At 40.6% G+C, this 19,041-nt stretch overlaps 1 protein-coding gene across 1 annotated transcript; it reads right to left on the bottom strand.

Moving 5' to 3' along the window:
- Window positions 1-5,486: 5,486 nt before the first annotated feature.
- On the bottom strand, window positions 5,487-17,439 carry lrrc75ba (leucine rich repeat containing 75Ba). The gene is made up of 4 exons (XM_024276187.2): window positions 16,831-17,439; window positions 12,544-12,672; window positions 11,828-11,940; window positions 5,487-7,649 (listed from the first exon to the last, which is right to left on the bottom strand). Exons 1-4 carry the CDS (start codon window positions 17,110-17,112, stop codon window positions 7,064-7,066), a joined length of 1,110 nt encoding a protein of 369 aa, XP_024131955.1. The 5' UTR covers window positions 17,113-17,439; the 3' UTR covers window positions 5,487-7,063.
- Window positions 17,440-19,041: the final 1,602 nt, after the last annotated feature.

Genomic DNA, 19,041 nt, shown 5'->3' with positions numbered 1-19,041 from the left:
GTCACTAATTATCATTTTATTATCATTTTGCTGACACAAATTAGTATTTCATTATTATTAATTCCAACGACAAATTTGTGGCATCAAAATGCTAATATAGGTGTACAAAACACTATTTTTGGCCAACAAAATGCTAATAAAAATGCTAATTTGTGGCCATGGAATACTAAATTGTGGTCACAATGTTCTAGTTTTAGCACACATTTTAATTTGTGGGCACAAATTATTATTATAATTTTAATGCGATGTCCAGGGCTCTGAAGGTTACAAATGTGCTATTTTAACATTTCTTCACCCATCAAACTTGGCTGTCATGCTTGGCTGTAAACTGAAACTTGATCAGCTAAAGAAAAATATCTGTGTTCAGATAAATGCTCATTTGGCCCTCTTTCTTTGTAATTTCCTTAATCTTTGTCATGACACTTAATCAGGAGCTTGGTCTGCATAGCTGCCCTCAACCTCCGGTTCTGTTCATAACCTTTATTGACAGAATTTTTAGGTGCACCACGGCCCGGAGGGGCCTGGTATGGGGATTTCAAGATTCCATCTCTGCTTTTGCAGATGGTGTTGTCCTGTTAGCTTAATCAAAGCCAGGATCTTCAGTGTGTGTTGGAGCACCTTGCAGCTGGGTGTAAAATGGCCAAGTCTGAGGTCATGGTTCCCTCTTTGTTGGGAGGAGAGCTCTTGTTCCAGATAGAGTAGCTTAATAATCTTAGCTTCTTGTTCACAAGTTAGGGAAGATCAGAGCATGAGATCGACAGGGAAATTGGTGCCGTGTTCCCTGTTATTGTGCCAGATGAGGGAGAAGAGGGAACTGAGTCAGATAGAGAAGCTCTCAATTTACATGTCAATCTTTATTCCAATACCCACATATTGTCGTGAGCTCTGGGTCATGACTAAGAGAACAAGGTCCCGGATACAAGCAGCTGCTGTTCCTATGCATAGAGAGAAGCCAGCTGAGGTGGCTCATGCATCTGGTCCGGATGCCTCTTGGACACTTTGCTGTGGAGGTGTTGTAGCAACGCCCCTCTGGGCAGGGACCTCAGGAAAACCCTGGAGAGACTACGTCTCTTAGCTGGCCTGGAAACGCCTCAGGATTCCTCCGTTGGAGCTGGAGGAAAAGGCTTCCCCTGTGACCTGGTTCCAGATGAGTGGAAGAAAATAAATGATGGAAAAAAGTCACCAAGTTTGAAGCAACATTTGTGCCACTAAGACACGAGCAAAAGTCTTTGTTTTTAATATTCCTAAACCACAGACAAAACGTTTAGTTTTAATAACTAAACATTCTAAGATGCAAATGAAAACGTTAAAGATTTGCTTTATTGTAAAATCCCCTCAGTGCTATAAAAATCATTTTTTTTGGTCACAAAATTAATTTTTGCATTTGCAACCATTATAAAACTGCTCGACATTGTTTTAATACACTGTTACATGGGACAATTTTCTGTAGCTAAATGTTTAAGTCATTGGGAAATTTTAAAACCATGGTGATCATAGATTAACTGTGTTTGCCCAATACTATCCCCAGTGCTTAATGTCCCATGGGGCTGTTTCTGTGGCTTCATGGTTTTAAAATAGACCACCATTCATTTACTTTCTGCTTTATTGGGGACTGGAGTGAAATTGGCCTGTTGGAGGTCCTGGCTTCTCCTGCTCTTTGACTCTGTGGCAGCAGAGCACTCCATGTTCTTAAACTTTTTCTATATTCTATCGTTATAATAAACTCACATGCACACATAGCCTATAAAGAACAGGTGGTGAAGGTGTGTTAGAATGATGGATGTTAACATGTGTAGCATATGCGTATATGTGTTGCAGAGATTTTGATTCTTTCTTCTGTCTTATTCAGAAGAAACACAATACAAATAAAAGATATAAAAAAAGCATTCAGTTAAACTATGGATGTCAAGAATGAATGTGCACTCCTCCATGTCTTCACCTCCTCATTCCACAACTTTTCTATTTATTGCATTTGTAATGATTACTTTCTGAGCCTGAGTCATCTGGCCTGTCAGTCAAGTCTTTAATATGTTCACAGGAGGCCCCCCCCCCAGACTTCTCCATGTCCCCCGCTGTGCTTAAGTCCCAATCAAAGACTCTTGTGATTGGAGCATCTGGTGGGAGTATGGTCACGACTGGGGTAGCGTCAGCGTGTGCCGTTGCAATCACACTAAGTGCCATTATTATTTGCTGCCCACAGTGACCCTCCGTAAAATAACTCTCTTTTCTTTGTCTTTAATGTATTCCAATACTACACATTTGCTTTCTGGGAGATTATGACAGAAATATATATTATTTTTCAGGTGCTGATCAACCAACTGTGGTCAAAAGAGAGTTTAAAAGAGGCCACTGATGCCCCTGTTCATGTGGTTTCTAAAATTACAGTAAAGTTTGAAGCTGCTTTTCTCAAAGGTTATTATTGGTTGTTGGCAATACTTCAAACCACAGCTTAATTTTTTTCCTTCCAAATGTTCTGTGCCCCTCAGTATTTGATCAAGGCTCTTAAAGTGTCGGTATTGGATGCAATGTTACAGATAAAACTGCAAATATGCAAATAGTCAGCAAATATAAAATATGCAAATAGTCAATTCCATGGAGAATAAGGACGGCTTAGTTTTTTAGTGCGTTTGATGCCATAAAAGATGGAGAGGCAGCTGGTTATTGAGACCAAGACTTCTGGAAAAATACTTACAGCTTGCAATGTTCCCTCTAATTTTTTGTGTGTCTGAGCAAACAAAAAAAACTCACTGAGTGTTCCTTTGACCAGAGTGAGCAGTACAGTTCACTCTGTAGTCACATCTGTATTTGAACTGTCTGAAATCTCAGATCGTAACAAGTCATGTAGCTTATTAAAAAAAGGAACTTAATTAACTAATTTTCATCAAATTGGGTTTAGTGTAAGTGATTTGCAACAATAACAATGAAAAGAAAAAATGAAAAAAAAAGAAAGAAAATCAGGAAGTGGGTCCTGCTCCTGATGTCTGGGAATAAATTCAAATTCAATTTCCTTTTTAAGCCCTTTTCCAGCTATAAAGCATCTTAAAGTGCTTTTCATAACTAATGAATAATAGAGTTAGTTCTGACTTTTGGGACCACCTGCAGACCCACACCTGAGAACCTGAAGGACTCGGGAGGATCATGAACTTAAATCTGATAAAATGAAGGTTCAATTCCATTTAAGCTTTAATAAACAAATAAAAGAACCTTAATATAAGCCCTAAAGCTGACTGAGAGCAAAGATTTCAGAATTGGAGTGATGTGCTCCTTCTTTCTGGTCCTGGTTAAAAGGAGTGCAGACGATAGTGTTATTCTGGAAAAAAGAGCATTAGCCCCACATTAATCTTATCTAGATGTTAACAAAGTGTGTATTAATACTTCTGCTCTGAAGTGAAGCCATGAGTCTGTGCGTGGATCAGAAGAAGTGTAACACATGCATATTTTAGAGATGACTTTTTCACTTTAAATCATGCACCATTTTTAATTAAACTTATACTACTCCTAAATTATGTCTTAAAAGTTATTTTATAAATTATCATCCACAAACGAAAATTATTGGCAGATGAAACAAAAGTAAGAGCAAGTCTGCTGTTTTGGGACTTAAAGTTTACCTGACTAGGTCTACCTGTCCTCTGCAAGGTGCTTACTCACCAGCTGCGCGGGTTTATGAACGTGCGCTCAGCTGTCTGGGTGTCAGAGAGGCCAGGAATTCTGGTGTGCTCGCGCTTGCATCAACTTTTCATCAACTACACTACTCCAGTGCGTTGTAAGTTGCGCGCGCACCCCCATACTCGCTGCTGCGATGTGAAATGACATGGAGGAAAAACTAATAGTTGGATGTGCTTAAATGAGATCGGAACTAAGAGAAGGAATAGGACTTTGGGAACGACCCCTCCCCTGCTCTCAGGTAAAAGCTCGTTGTTCAATTGAGCACCAGAGCTCACGCGTTTGTCATGTTGTTGTGCGCGAAACACGCTCTGGAAAAAAAGTCCATCAACCCCTTCCCCTGGTGTTTTGGAGCGTTCACTGCGCGTGCGGCCAAATTGAAGACAGAAAGCAAACACTGCCTTTCATCTGAACTTATTGTAGCCTGGACACTTGTCTTCATCAGCATCCTTTTTTGATCGCATGTCAACCTCTGTTGAAAGTGACAAAGAATATATGTCTTATATGATAATTTTATTTAAAGTTCAGAATAAATTGTATGCTGTGCGCAGTACAGATCTGCTGTGCGCAACGAGCGTGGGAGCAGTGCGCAATTACGCACGTGCGCAGCCTAGAGGGAACAGTGCGCAAGTCAAATGCTGTATTTGCAAAATCAGTTAGTAGCAGGCTCCACTGAATGAGGATTTGTTGCATAATCACCAATGCACACCCATACCTGACTTTTATTTTCATTTATACACTTTGAAAAAAAACTCTCGTGCAGTAGCATCTAACAGTTAAAACATTTTGATCAGATCCTTTAATGTTTTTATTTCAATTTGGCTAATTTATGAAGCAGCAAAACTCTAGGCAAGCCACATTGGGACACTCAGTGTAGTCATCTAAAGGGAGAAATTGGTGAAATCTTCATTTGTAGAAATGCTGCCAACAACCTTGAATGAGATTTAGACTGCAGTTGTAGAAACATTTTAGAAAGACACCTTTGACAGAAGTAGTAGTGCAGAGATATGAAGGAGTGATGCTGGCCAACTTGATGCATCCACAGAGGAAAGAAAAGATGCTGTAAAAATATTTTATTTCAAAATACCTAAGCACTTATTTAGATATTTTTTTTATTTTAGTGACAAAAACTAAATTTTTATTGTAAATTACTTTGCAGGCAGGGACTTAATCTGAAGACCGGTGCGCCATTGAACCCGTACAAATAAATCTAAATCATATTCTAAGAATTTATTCACGCCTGCTTTTAGACCGCTGTCAATTCCAACAGCGACGTAGAGCAAATTGATATTTTACCGGCGATGTGCCAGATTAAATGAGTTGAGAAAGGAAAAGGTCAGGAGTTGACGTTCTGGTGTTTCTGAGGTGGGCTGCATTGCCCTGGCACGTGGTATTTTGACCACAGGGGGTGTGACAGTCACACTGTGCCCCGACCTTCTGGGAAGCACCTGTTGCAAATGCCACATTACCATGTCTGCCAGCATGAGCAAAAGGTTGCCAGGAGAGGATGGAGGGCAGGGCCTCTTGTGACCACTCTGCCCTTCCCTGGCAAAGCGACGGCAGCTCAGGCTTTTCTCTGACAGCACACAGCAGCACAGATGATCCACCGGTGGCTCATAAACAACCGCAGCATTCCAACTACCAATCCAGAACAGCACGGTCTGAGCTGAGTTCATTTGATGGCTATTTTTTGCAGACAATCTGTGCAAATAAATCCAGCATTTGTGTCTGTGTGAAGCTGCAGCTTTTCCTGATAACACTGATATTTCAACAGATCAGATGGCTTTTTTTGTCAAAACTGAAATAACACCAAACAGCACCTCTTAGTTTGGGTCAGTCCTTTTATTGGCAGTCGTAAGTTTGGCATTGAGACAAATACACACAGGGAAAAAGTTCAACACTGACACACAAAAGTGGACTTGAGCGCAGAGTTCAAGAAGACATTCATCAAACACATTCCACATAAATGGTGCTCTCTCTACACGGGAGCAACATTCATCAACCAACTGGTTTACTGTGTAATCTCATCAGTCATGTCCTCTTTGTCTACCGCTCAGGCTTACATGAAGAAGGGGGGGGGGTTGCTGGATTTCATAGTAATTAAACTCATTACAATTACGGAGACGAGAGACAAAACACACAACAATAACACAATTACAGCAGCGATTGGACTTTTACAAACATGTAAAATGCAATAAACATTTATTATATATTAGGTAATGTCCACATTCCTTCTAACATTTAGCAGTCTTGAGGTCACCGTGTCACCTCCAGGAGGTATACTTTCAATGTCTGCTTTTGCAAATCTCAGCCATTTAAATATTTTGAACAAAATAGTGCCTTAAAGTGCTTTGGAGTGTTTTGCTACTGCAGACGGACTATAACTGAAAGCCAACGCTCACAGATGTGTGTCAGGACCACTGCAACAACACATGGAAAGGTCGACAAACATGTGGAGACAAACGGCAGTAGGGTTTTGGGCACAGCTCAGCAGCCCAGATTAACATCTGTCTGTTGTGTCACAAATGCACTGAAACACTGTGGCGGTTGGAGCAGCTCAGTAATTACAAAGGTGGATATCAGGCTCTCAGGCCAGTACAAAAACACCGACAGCTTTCCATTGTTGAGTCCTACCTGTTTTCTTCTAAGATTGCTTTGTTCACCAAAGTTCACAAAAATAGCCAATGGAAACACGGCAGAGGCTATTTTTTTGTGTCCTCGTTTACATCGACACAAGGGGCTGCGGGGGCATTCACAAGTGGACATTTGGAAAGGGGGGGAAAAGGCAAAAAGTCGACCTAGCAGTTTTCTAGGTGTCACGTGATGGGTTGTCGGCTGTATAGTCTGTTGAACTTGTGTCATAGCTTTTGTTGAGAGATTAACAGAGAACACACAATGCAGAGCTAGGCCCTGCCTGCCAGGGACAGCCTCAGCTCTGCTCGAGAACCCAGGAACACTGTTTCCACACCGACACGAGTCCCACTTCAGCTGCCGCGGGGATGCCGCTGATTCAACTGACCGACTAAATCACATCCGCTTGAGACTGGCTCCTCGGCTGCCACCGTCACGGAGAAAGAGCAACAGAGGGGGAGAAACAGAGGGAGGGAACGCTTGTTCTTTAACTCTTCCAGCCCACCCTCCAATGAAACCACATCTTGTTCCCAAGAGCACCAACACAGTAAGTTCGCCGTCCTGGCCGTCGCAGCAATCTTGGGTGGGTTACTCAGAGATGGTTAGGAGTAGCTTGGTAGCTGTGTCAGGACGAGAAGTTTACAATGTGGGCACTGGTCTTCCTCGTGCCTCAAAGGGTGACTGGGCTCGTGGTGTGAGGTCGTAAAGGTGAAGGGCGTAAGAGAGTGCTGTGAAACAGCCGGAAAAGCCCACAGAACAAAACACTCCATCACCTCTCACAGTAGTGGAAGGTGAAGTCTTTGGAGAGCTGTTTTTCTCCTAATCCCCAAGGCTCCAACTCAAATTTGTTCTCCAGCTCATCGTCCTCTTCCTCCTCCTCCTCGTAGTGGCTGGGCTCCTCAATAGAGGTCTCCAGGTGGTAGCAGTAGGGCTGACCCTCCGTGTACTCATAGATGGTTGGGAGGCTGCTCTTCAGGCTGCAGCGCCGGCGTAGAGCGACCAGAAGCGGTTGAGGCATGGTGAAAATGTCCACGTTGTTGCCCAGGTCAATCCATGCCAAGCTGGTGAACTTCTGGGGGTCTTTGAGCATCTCCGTCAGGTCTTTGAGAATACCCAGCGTGAGGCGGTTGCCGTTAAGAGCCAGAGTGCTGAGTTTGGGCAGCGAGGCCAGAAGCGGCAGCAGCAGCCTCAAGCTCTCATCCTGGAGGTCAGTAAAGCTGATGTCCACAGCCATCACACTGTCTCTGTTGTTTTGGAGGTAAAATGCAACTTGACGGACATCACGAGTGGACAGAGGGATTCCGGACAAGTCCACAGTGTCACTGGACAGTTTCTTCTGTAGGGTCGTCTTCAGACTGTTGGGAAACATGCAAAGAAAAGTTACTTCAGTGACGCTTTGAACACGAAAAATAACAGAAACCTTTTTGATAAATTGTCTAGAAATGTATACAAATATGTACAAAGTGTTACACTCCAGTCCTGTGACAGTATTTATATTTTAACTTCATTTATCTGATTGTTGCAGATCCTATTCTTACACAAATACAGCACCAGAAGCTAACTTTTAGAAACGTTTTTTCTTAGCAAAACAAGAGAATCTTACATTCCCCTAAGAGTTTCTATGAGACCAATGAAGATAATCAGTTTAATACTTTTCTCACCGACATAAAAAAAGAAGATCATTGAAGAAGGGAGAGCTGCTATTATATTTATTTGCGAAGGACCATAAACTCTTTCCTGGATCCAACAGTGTGGAACGTATCTCCAGTCAGAAAGCCCTTAATAAAGTTGTACGTTTTCCCTGGTTTTTCCAGAATATGTCCTCAGATAAGACTGTTCAGAAGAATCAAAAACAGTAAACAACAGCTAGATCTGAGAATTTATAAATCTTAAAATGTAAGAGAAGAACAAAATGTAAAACTTGAATATGCATGTCTGAAAAAAACATCCTTTAATGAAATCAGGACAGAAGTTTGCATCTGGATAAATATCGACTCCCACAACAGGACAGATGAGACAAAAGTGGTATTGTTCATCGTAATGCCCAATTCTGTTTTGAGAAAACGAAACATTTTAGTGGGAATATTTTTCTACAAGGCTTTTATGGTTTACAATGTAAAAAGCACTCAGGATAACATCAAAACGTTTAACTGTAGTACTGGGGAAATTACCCTAAAACAACATTAAAATTCTGTTGTCTTTTGGTCTTGGTGACGTTTGAAAATGTTAGACACTTTACCCCACTTAGACAAAAATAGTCAGAAGCGGTGACCGTGTAACGCCTCGTCAGCTCTCGCCTTTAGGGATTTTATCCTCCTTCAGTGGTTCAGTGGGTCATGCAAAACACACAGATGTGCTTCTGTTTACGAGTTGGATAGGAACATCTTTTGTAAGCGTGGGACATTTCTCCAATTTAAAGGTAAATTGAGCTATAAACTGAGACAGGAACAACAAATTAAAGAAATCAATAATCAAATGATCCATATAATATCTCATGTACAGTGAGTTACATATTCAACTTCTTTAGTAATTGTTATTATTAGTCAGATTTTCTGAAGTAAATTTAAATTGAGGATAATAGTTGGTACAGATTGATGTTCTAGTTCTACTGTTCTGGGTCTAGATGTGCCTTTTTTCCTCCCTCCATGGGAGTATGCAGTATTTAGTGCAGGTCTGCCATCTGTCTATTTTGTTGCAAGCCTCTGAATCTCTTTAAGACTCCTTCAGGAAATATTACAAGTAGAGTCTGCACAGAAGGGATCCATCCCAGAAGCAACAGTTGCTTCACATTTCTGAGGAGAAAGCATACATTATTTACGCTCTCCTTTGGCCCTGTGTTCTCAGTCAGTTCCATTTGCCTGTGCCCATCTCCGCCCACCCATGAGGACGTCGTGCATTTAACTTGGGCTGTTCCTGAAATGGCCCGCGATGCTGCTGTGGTGTCAGAGTAAATTAAAGCATCCCCTGGTGCTTGATTACTTACAGTGACATCCAATGCAGTACCTGTCACTTGTGATGCTCTGAGGTGTTCTTTTTTTTTCTTTTTGTTTAAAAATTGATGTGCTGATTTTTTAATGGGTGGTGCTGACTTGATGAGCAGCCAAGTTTACTTATGCAACCAAGAAAAAAAAACAAAAAACACCTTTGATCTAAAAATCATTTTAAAAATCAGTCAAACTGTGGTTAATTTGATTATTTTTATTTTTTTTAATAATTATCATCATTGCAGTTTTCCCTCACAGTAACATCTGACAAAATTGTCATATTCTATAGAGGTAAAAAGCAGTGTTTTGAGGCATCCTGTTTAAAGTAATTTCACCACCTCCTTCAACCTTATTCATACACAACAATACAGAAGTCTTACAGAGAAACTAAGTTGAAATAAAAAATCTGCAAAGCAGATTGCATCAGGTGCTTTAAAGTTTGGTGCACGGACACCCACATTTACAAGAGTTGATATTTTCCTAACCTCTTTTTTATTGAATGTATTAGTCTCTTGTGTATAGTAAACAACAATTTCAGTTTTCCTCTGATTAAACATGATTAATCTTTCCAACTGAATCAATAGGAGACAAAGAAGAAACTATATTTGCTTCAGATTGTTTGAGGACAAAAAGAAAGTGGACTTAAGAGGTTAATAGAACAGAGACAATCGTCAGAAAATTAGGAGACAATTCTACTCATAGGGTCAGCATTGAACTTTACAAAGTAAGCAAGAGCATTTCTGACTCATGGTTTCCACCAGGCTCAGTGTCAAACCAATAAAGCCAATAATACTTTAAAAAGTTAAACATCTAAATCCGAATAATATTAGTAGAATGGACGGAGTTCTAATTTTGGATCAGTGTGGCATTTTGGCCCTGGAATAGACTGGAGACCTGTCCACAGTGCACCCTGTAGCTTTTGCCCAACAGTAGCAGGGATAGGCTCCAGCACCCCCACATTTTGAAAAAGTGTTTTAGAAGAATCTGAGTGCATAGCCAATGCCGGACAATGATGGTACTAATAAAATGGATTTTAGAGAACACTGAACTTCCAGAAGTGGAAGGTTTTTACAGAAGTGATGACAGCTAACAGAATTTAGGAAGCCTGGGTAACAAAGAAAAGAAAAACTACAGAACAACAGCAAGAAGAGGCAATTCTCCACATTAGAGTATATTGTCCAAATCGATACCCTAAACATAAATCTGCAACTTAATTGCTGATAGATTGAAACATTAAAGCAAATTCAGAAATATATATATTTTAAAACGACATCATTTACAAGTTTGTACAGATTAAAATTGGGTATAATTAGGTTAAAAATGGTGTTCAGCCTGAAGTACTATGCTAACTGTTTCCTGTGCCTTTGTAAATGATTGCTGTGTACTTTTTGAAGAATTTTTAAAAAGGTTTTGATATCATCCATTTATTTTTGAATGAAAAAAGTCACTTAAGCTAGAGCAAACTGGATAACAGTTATAAAACTGCGTCTTTTGGAATGTTAGCTTAGCAATTAACACAAATAAAGATTTTTTAAAATGAAATTTATGCCATTGTTATGCTTGCCATATTATATTAGATTAAAATATTGTTTATTTTTCTATACTAATGGAATTATTTGTATTAGTATCAATGTTCAAGACACTTTAAATGATGTGATCTGAGCCTTTCTTGACTTTAATATGTCCAAACATAAAGTTGGAAAGGAAACTTTAAGATGACTTGAAGACAACTCCCCGCTTGTCAGCCCCGAATGGTCTCGTCTCGTCTCTCTCCAGCCTTGACAGGCATTTGTTCACAAGCACAAAGGAACTCGTCAGACCTCACAGCATCGTTTGTATTAATATTCTGTTCTGAGTGAATTTATGTTAATGATTTATGCTGTCTCAGCCGGCAACAGAGCCTCCTTCTTCACTTGTATTTTAGCCAGCAATACACAAAGTATGTAAAGTCTTCCATTTTTTTAATCTAATGCACCTTCAGAGTGCTGTGTGCCTGATAGATCCTTTCTGCTCCGTGCTTAATTAACTATCTATAAGCATAACAAAGCACGCTTTGTGCAGATCGGCAGCTCAGTGTCTAATCTGGACAGATCCCAATGTTTCAGTCTCTTCTTTTGTGCTGATAGCGCAACTCACTCATATTTATTTCCAGAGAAGTGTGCAGTTTTCAGCATCTATTCAATGGTAAAATAACCAGTTTGACAGAAAAAAATGATGCAGAAAACCTTTTTGTTCCCACATAAACTGCAAGAATATCTTATACAATTAAACTATTTTGTTCTTTAATTTATAAAAAAAAAAGTGTAAAACTAGATGTTATGTAAAAGTAAATTAAAAGTGAGAATCACACTGGCAGTCTTTAGAAATTTATTCACAGTTGTGGCTGCCATGCCGTTCTTGTCAGGCACGCCTCCGGCCAGCTCTGTCCCATTTCAATGTCAGCTACAAAGATGAAAATCTTTCCTGCTTGTCAGGGAGCCGAGCGCTGCTCTCTGTTGTTCTGTGCTGCAGAGTTATAACAGAGTGGATATCTGGAGAGAAGGGCTTACCAGGCCTGGGATTTCCGTCTGGACATGCTCTGCCTCAGCCACTTTGAATGAGGGGTCAGGTGGTAGATCAACTGTCTACAAATCTTATCAGCAGACTTTATAATGTCTGTGTCCTAAAGAAGAGAACAGAGAGTGTTCATTATGAGTCATAGCACAGACACAATGAAGCAGCAGTTTTAAATGTGAACACATTTTCATTGTTGCTTATTTTACACCAGTATTTTTATTTTAAATGTGCATTTTCTTTTATAATCTCAAACATATCAGCCTTTAATGTGTTTTATATGAACAATAATCATGGTCTCATTGTGCTGCTGAAACCCAGAGCTGGTCTTGAGCAAAACTCAATTTCGTTTCCTTGTTGGAGCAAGAAAATCTAATCACATGCAGAGTGCATAATGGGTGGTGGAGAAATGGAGGGCAGGAAGCAGCCAGAGGAGGTGAGATTCAACGGAGTCATGGGTAGACACAGCTAAATCACTTTATTAACCATGTTGGAGAAGCTCGGTCGTTACTTTTTTTTTTACAAACAGCCCCATATAAGGTTTAGGCACATTCTCGTTTATGCTTTAGAGATATAAACTATTCCCTCTATTTTTTATGAATAGTTTGTCTGCAATCTGTACTAGATCTCAAACTAAACACGTTTTAAACAGATCAAAGAAGAAGCAGCTTTTTTAGCTTTTTTTCTGTAGATATTTTTTGTCTTAACTGACCTTCTTCGGACACTGCATCTCTCGAGCTAAACTGAGCAGAAGTTCATGTGAGATCGGGTCCACGAGGTTCAGGAAGGCAGCGTTTTTGTACAGGATGTCATTCAGTGATGTGCCTTCCAATCCCAGATCCTACCAAAGCATAAAAAGACAAGGAAGTGAAAACAAATCTGTAAAAAAAAATGTTCATGATATTAAGCCTGAAAAGGAAGCAAATAAATATAGAAGTAAGGGCCAGCATGCCTTAGGTACCAGGTGAATAAGGGTACTATAACTCCAAATGGGAAGATAAAAGGAGCGGTTTGCTTCAAATATTCATTAAAAGGAGGCTTTCATCTACAGTTGGACAGGGAGATCTAGGGGGAGTCACGGAGGATGGCAGGGCATAAAAAGCAAGTGTCACACTGCATTTTCCAACTCACCACAGCACATTTACTGTTTACACAAAAACACCCAAATCTTTCTCTTGTGAACTGAAGATTGTTCTTCTGATCCAATCACAAAACATTGATTTCCAAACCTAAGAAGCTGTCATCTTTCTCTTACCATATATGTTTAAAATTGATACTTTTAAACAGGCTGTTATTTAGGAAGAGTAAATAAAACAACAATGCAATTGCAGATTCCCTGAATTATTTTCATTACAAAAGTATTTTTTTCTGTTTAGGTTGATGCTCTTTATGTACATTCTTCCAACATTCGGATGACCTCAATAATGACCTAATAATGAACTAGGTTGAACTAAAATAAAACATGATAGTTTGAAAGAAAATTACTAATTTCAAGAGGACTGAACAAATTAAATTCCCACAAACTTGAACTAGTATGAATTAAACTGAATTGATTTAAAGACCCACTCCAATTAAAATTATGTTTTAAACATGTTTTGCGTCATTTTTCTCATGACGCAGGTCATATAAGAAAAAATAAAAAAAAGCTTCAATTTGCATTCCGGAGAATTTCTTTATTCAAATCGTGGTGAATCGGGAGCAGATTAAAAATGCCATTTGAAAAAGTTCTCGATTGTGATGCAGCAACTGAAATTGGCGGGGCAAAGTCTCCCCGCTCCATTCTGACGCATCCACTTCCAGACCAGTAGATCCGACCATTAACGTGTTCATTCTTCTCGTCTGAGCCAGCACTTCTCAAAACAGTCCAGGTGGAGAACTCGGATAGTTCTCGTTGTGAGAGGCTGTAAGCTAGTGGGAGAGAGTGTAATCAAAGACGAGATGGGATATCAGTGGAGGCTGACTTCCACGCCACCACAACTCAAAGGAAAATTTCTGATTATTTCCTATCATGCTACACAAACTTTGACCTAGAAAATGACAAAGGTTTTGGATTCTGACAAAAATTGCACTAAAAGACCACTGGCAATGCTTTAACAATAGATCAAAATGTGATTTGAGTGTACTTTATGGTCATTTGGGTTAAAAACTCTAAGAAAATCTTAGTTTTGAACATCTTTCAAGTCAGTTTACATAAAAAACATGACAAAATCCAAAAAGATTTACAGCGAAAATACCTCACGACAAGACATATAGTTTCTGAAACAAACAGTAGTCAGTTGCATAGCTGAGAGTACCGAGCCCTGCAATTTGCATTTATCAACATGTCCACCTTCAAATTCCTAATGAGGTAAGCTCTTGTGCAGTCTATGCAACTTTAATGAGAGAAGAAAGCCTCTGAGATGCTCCATACGATGTGCTCCCACGGCACAGACACACATCCACATTCTTTGTTTTTCTTCAAAATAGTTCAGCATTGATTATTATAGACACGTTGAGTGGGAGGCTGGCAGCACCACATCACCAGCTCCCTTCCTAACGAGTTCAACAGTAAACACAGACTGAACCCAAACCGTGGGAGAAGCAGCTTCTGCCCGTCTGATGTGCAAAGATTTTAAAAATATCCCTCGTCTGTGTTCAGACACGATCAATTGTCATTTGCGAGCGTGACATGAAACAAGGGCTTCCTTCCAACATCTGGAGAAGAGTTCTGATCTGGAGCAGAGCCCTGTGCTACACAGCAATTAGGTGTCAAAGAAATGCCTTGAAAATTCACAGAACATTATCTCAGACATCTACCTGCTTGCACTGCAAGATACAACAAAGTGGGGCTCGCTTAGTCAAAGTAGAGCTCACACAGGGAGATGAAGCCCATGTTCCCTGGGATGTGACTGTCATGGAGTCTTACGTAACAGTTTATCACCTCGTGTTGATTACGCTGGCTCCACTCTCCTGTATCATGACTTTAGAGTAATTATCATTAGATTGCTCGACAGCTGAGAGGGCTCTCCCTGAGGGACAGGCTGCACAAAAAGGGATGTCTGTGGAGGCTGTTACACCTTGAATGCAGGCACCTATTCTCTCCCATTTTAATGTTATAGACACCGACAGGTGAGAACAAGGCTTTCAAAACAAGCCGCTAATTAGAACCCAACATTGTTCACTCGGTGTAATTGGATATAGCATGCTCTAGGTCACGTCTAGAATGTCTATGTTCTGTTGTGATGCTGCCAAAGAAAGCTGGACTTAATTAAATGCAATAAATAGCAATGTAAAAGTAGAAAACAAGTACATATGCATTTTAGAAAAAAACGGAGAGTGCAAATATGGCAATGTTGGTGCAGTAGGAATATTAGGATTGTGTACTAATTATGAAAGTACATTTCAAAAATTGTCATACATTAACATGTATGTAAGGTTTACATCTTTTGATGTATTGTAAAAGCACTCTCAGTTTTAGACAAAATTGAAAAAAATAAAATACAATTTGAAAAACTATTGTTTTCTAGGAGATAGTTTCTGCAGGTCAGCAGTAGTTCATCTTTTCACTGCCTCCTCCTACTTCCCATCATCCATCTGCATACAGTCTCTTCCACTAGCTTACAGCCCCACAACCCCAACGTAATATTAGCGGTGCATCAAAAATTGAGCACTATTGGAGCTATTGAGTTGTAAAGTTTTGAGCCAGATGCCAGCTTGAAACAAAGATCTATTTGTCTGCAAGTGGATGCATCGGAGAGCGGAGCAGGGAGCTTGTGGTTTCTGGTTTATAAGGTCAACGTCACCTAGAAGCTTTGTCCAACAGCATTCTTTCTTTTGAATAAAGAAATGCCAAAAATGCCACAAAAATGCTTAATTTCCTTTATAAACGTCATCCATCATAAGAAAAATGTCACAAGAACATGCCAAAAATACCAAAAACAATTCTCACTAGAGTGGGTCTTTAACCTTTAAAAACCTGAGGCATCGCCAGTGACGTTTAAATATAAAATCTTTAACATACGAGCCGCTTTCATCCTTCAGAATCTCCGGGAATCACGTTAATTGTGTTAACAGTTGAAAAGTTACAGTAAATCAAAGAACATAAATACTGGAATAGTGAGTCAAATAAGTGGGGAAATTAGGTTGTTTTTCTATATTAAGAAAAACCCAGAGATAAAAGTAACTTTAGTTTGGATTTCCTTAGTAAATTAATTAAAAAACCAGATGGACTCACATAACTTTGCTTCAGGCATTGCATTTTCAATAAGGGAGATGGTTGGTACAGCTTATAGCCAACAACAAAATAAGTCACTGAAAACACCGACAGAGGCCTGATTTTCTTTTTTCATCTTAAGCAAGAGTGAAAAACAGTGTGGAGTAGTATCTCATTTCACATGGAAAAAAACTGAACCCCAGGGCTTACATTGTTGATGCTGAAAGAGAGGGAAAAAAAGGGAAGGGGTTCATGTGGGAGCAGGAGAACAGCCTAAGGAGGGAGGGGGCTGGAGAGGGGAAAAACAAAGGCAGATGCTGGGGGCTTGGAGGAGACTCTATTTATGTACATGTGCGTGCGGAAATATCCAGATCACATTAGAGTCAGTGAAATTTGGGGTAATGCAGTGACACAGTGTGCAGTCCTCCGCATTTAGAGAGCAAGCTATCCTTTTGGATCCAATGTCAACACTGTGCACGTTTACACACAGCAGAGTGAACGTGGCTGTGAGTCACATGCTGGGAAGCAGAGTGGGCACACAGCTCTCTTAGACTGGCCTACTTTCCACACAAAGAGGAAATGGCTCAAGAGGTCAAACCATACTTTTGGGGTCACCCAGTGCTCCCACTCAAAGAGGAAATGGCTCAACTATACTTTTGGAGTCACCTGGTGAGTCCAAGGGCCCACCAGGTCAAAGGCCAGAGGATGACATGTTTGCAGGAGACAAACAAACCTCCTTGACTCGTGTCCTCCACCTGCAAAGCGGCACTTGTGGAAGTGCACGTTCATCCTCGCTGCTGACCTTACCTTTCTCAGCAATCTGAGCACGTCGGTCGCCTGCTCCATCCTGCGCTCCCGCAGCAGCTTCTGGATCTCCTTGATCCACGCCACGCGCCTCATGTAGGGGCTGTGGTTCGTCCTCCGCAGCATCCCCGGCAGTTTGTCGGATTTCAGCATCAGGGCAAACAGAAAGTCCCCGCCGCCCCGGCTGCCCCTGTCGCCCTCTCCGGCGCCGCGCAGAAGCTTGCGTCGCTTCTTGGAGAAATTTTCGTTGTCCAGGCTGTTCTGCCTGCTCAGTCTGGAACCCATGCTAGACTGTTGTTGTTGTCGCCGCGCGGATGCAGGTGGTGTCAGTGGTGCTGCTAAAACAACATTAACAAAAGGACACGCGCCTCCGTGCTTCCTGTCAGGATGCTCCTCCTGCGGGGAGAACAGCGCCGTGGTGTCTGCGCTGGAGAGACGCGCAGAGGATCATCCCACATTCATTTGTCCTCTCTCGTGCACCCGTGCACACGTTGCATCTCTCCGTCCGTGGAATACGTGTGCCAGGCTTGGGGGATGATGAAGGCGATCCGGCTGCCTCATCCTCCCTGCTTTACGCTGCTGTTTGGGTTTGTGCAACGTGGAGCGTCCGACCAATCACAGCACCGAGTGCCTCCAGACCCACCCGCCTCTCTGGGTTTCACAGTCCCCCACCAGTGACTCCCCACTGCAGAATAAAGGGAGTCAGGAAATGCAATATAATATTTCATGCAATAGAAAATCATATAAAGGCACAAACTGGACTGTTTACGCACACATTTCCTCTACTTTCTACTAGTAGTGTGTGCATTGACTGTATGTAGAGAACTGGACTGAGTGACTCCTCCCTGTTGTTCCAAACAGGAAGTCCCGCTGGTCACAAAAAAAGCTGAAATTCTACAGACCTCAAAATAAACAACTATTACTTAGTTATTATATTTGCCATAAAAAAAATAATGATTTCTCCGCTACATCTTTTTATCTTTTTAACATGTTCTTGCCAATCCTATTTTTCCACAATATTTTTGCTATTATTTAAGTTATAAACTGACCAATCAGATGTCTCAGTGAAAGTAGGTGGTGTCAAAGCATTTGACTGACACATTTTCCTGAATATGATTTCAGTGAAAGGGGTGTGGCCTTCTAACATGCTCACTACTGATTGGAGACAGTGGTTGCCATAGATATGTAGACGAAGACCGACATGGACCAATCACGGCTCACTGAGACCTTCTTGTTCCAACATGGTGACGTGACTGACATATCACGGAAATATGGCAACTGGATTGACTTCATTTGTTTGGAACTGGAAGAAAGTCATTTTCTATTGGGGATGGCTCACTTGCTCAGTCCAGTTCCCTATATACAGTCACTGTTTGTGTATTGGCAAGAGTCTAGCGATATGAAATGTATTACGATACATGTTTCAAGATACGATACGTATCCCGATATATGCAAAGACAGTTACAGAGACAATATTTGACTTTTCCTTTTTTTTTAAAGATTATGATGTTGAAAAAACTGTGCTTTTAAAACTGTGCTTGAGCAAGTGTTTTCCAGAAACATATAAGTGTGATGAAGCAGTGTGACAGGGTGAAAAAGAGTTCTTGAATGTGGCTAAAATGCTATATTTTCTTCACAGTCTGCACTTTTTTTTACACATGTGGAAGTAAACACATGTCACCTGTCATCACCACAACATCTGTCTTTTTTCAGAGTATTATGATCCATCAGGTCACTGAATCAGAATATTTTGCTGTGAAGTACAGCAGTACTTTTGTTAGCTTTGCCTTCAGCATTTTAACGGAAACTCTGTGCACAGTCTGCATGACCTCAGTTGTTCTTATATGAGTCATGAAGCACCAAAATCCACATTTTATTCTGGACCGATACCAACATGACTCAGATTTTCAGTTCAGTGCTCACTATTAGTTAAAACTGAGTTGAACATGTCTAACATGTAACAACAACCGCAAGCCTCATGAGTTCATATCTATCACAAGGTGGTTCTTGCAAGATCTTGCTGTTTTGATGTGATGTAGGGCTGCTCAAAGAGGCCCAGTGTGGCGTGCTACCAGCTTGCGGTTGGGAGTTTAAGTGGAAAACAAAAATAAACTGTGTGTTTTCTCTTAAATAATTAATGATTCATCATCTTGTCACTTTTTTAACCTATACAAATATCGCCAAAGTATCACGATATTTCACTGAAGTGATACT

This window comes from Oryzias melastigma, linkage group LG9 (genome assembly GCF_002922805.2).
Source record: "Oryzias melastigma strain HK-1 linkage group LG9, ASM292280v2, whole genome shotgun sequence".
NCBI lineage: Eukaryota > Metazoa > Chordata > Actinopteri > Beloniformes > Adrianichthyidae > Oryzias > Oryzias melastigma.
The sequence above is the reverse complement of the archived record's forward strand: the minus strand, read 5'-3'. Positions and strand labels throughout refer to the sequence as shown.

Excerpts from the sequence above, each read along its gene's own strand:
- lrrc75ba (XM_024276187.2), bottom strand. The coding sequence starts at position 17,112 with ATGGGTTCCAGACTGAGCAGGCAGAACAGCCTGGACAACGAAAATTTC. Across the intron at positions 12,673-16,830 it reads TGCTCAGATTGCTGAGAAAG|GATCTGGGATTGGAAGGCAC; the intron begins GTAAGGTCAGCA and ends ATGCTTTGGTAG. Across the intron at positions 7,650-11,827 it reads AGACGGAAATCCCAGGCCTG|TCTGAAGACGACCCTACAGA; the intron begins GTAAGCCCTTCT and ends GTTTCCCAACAG.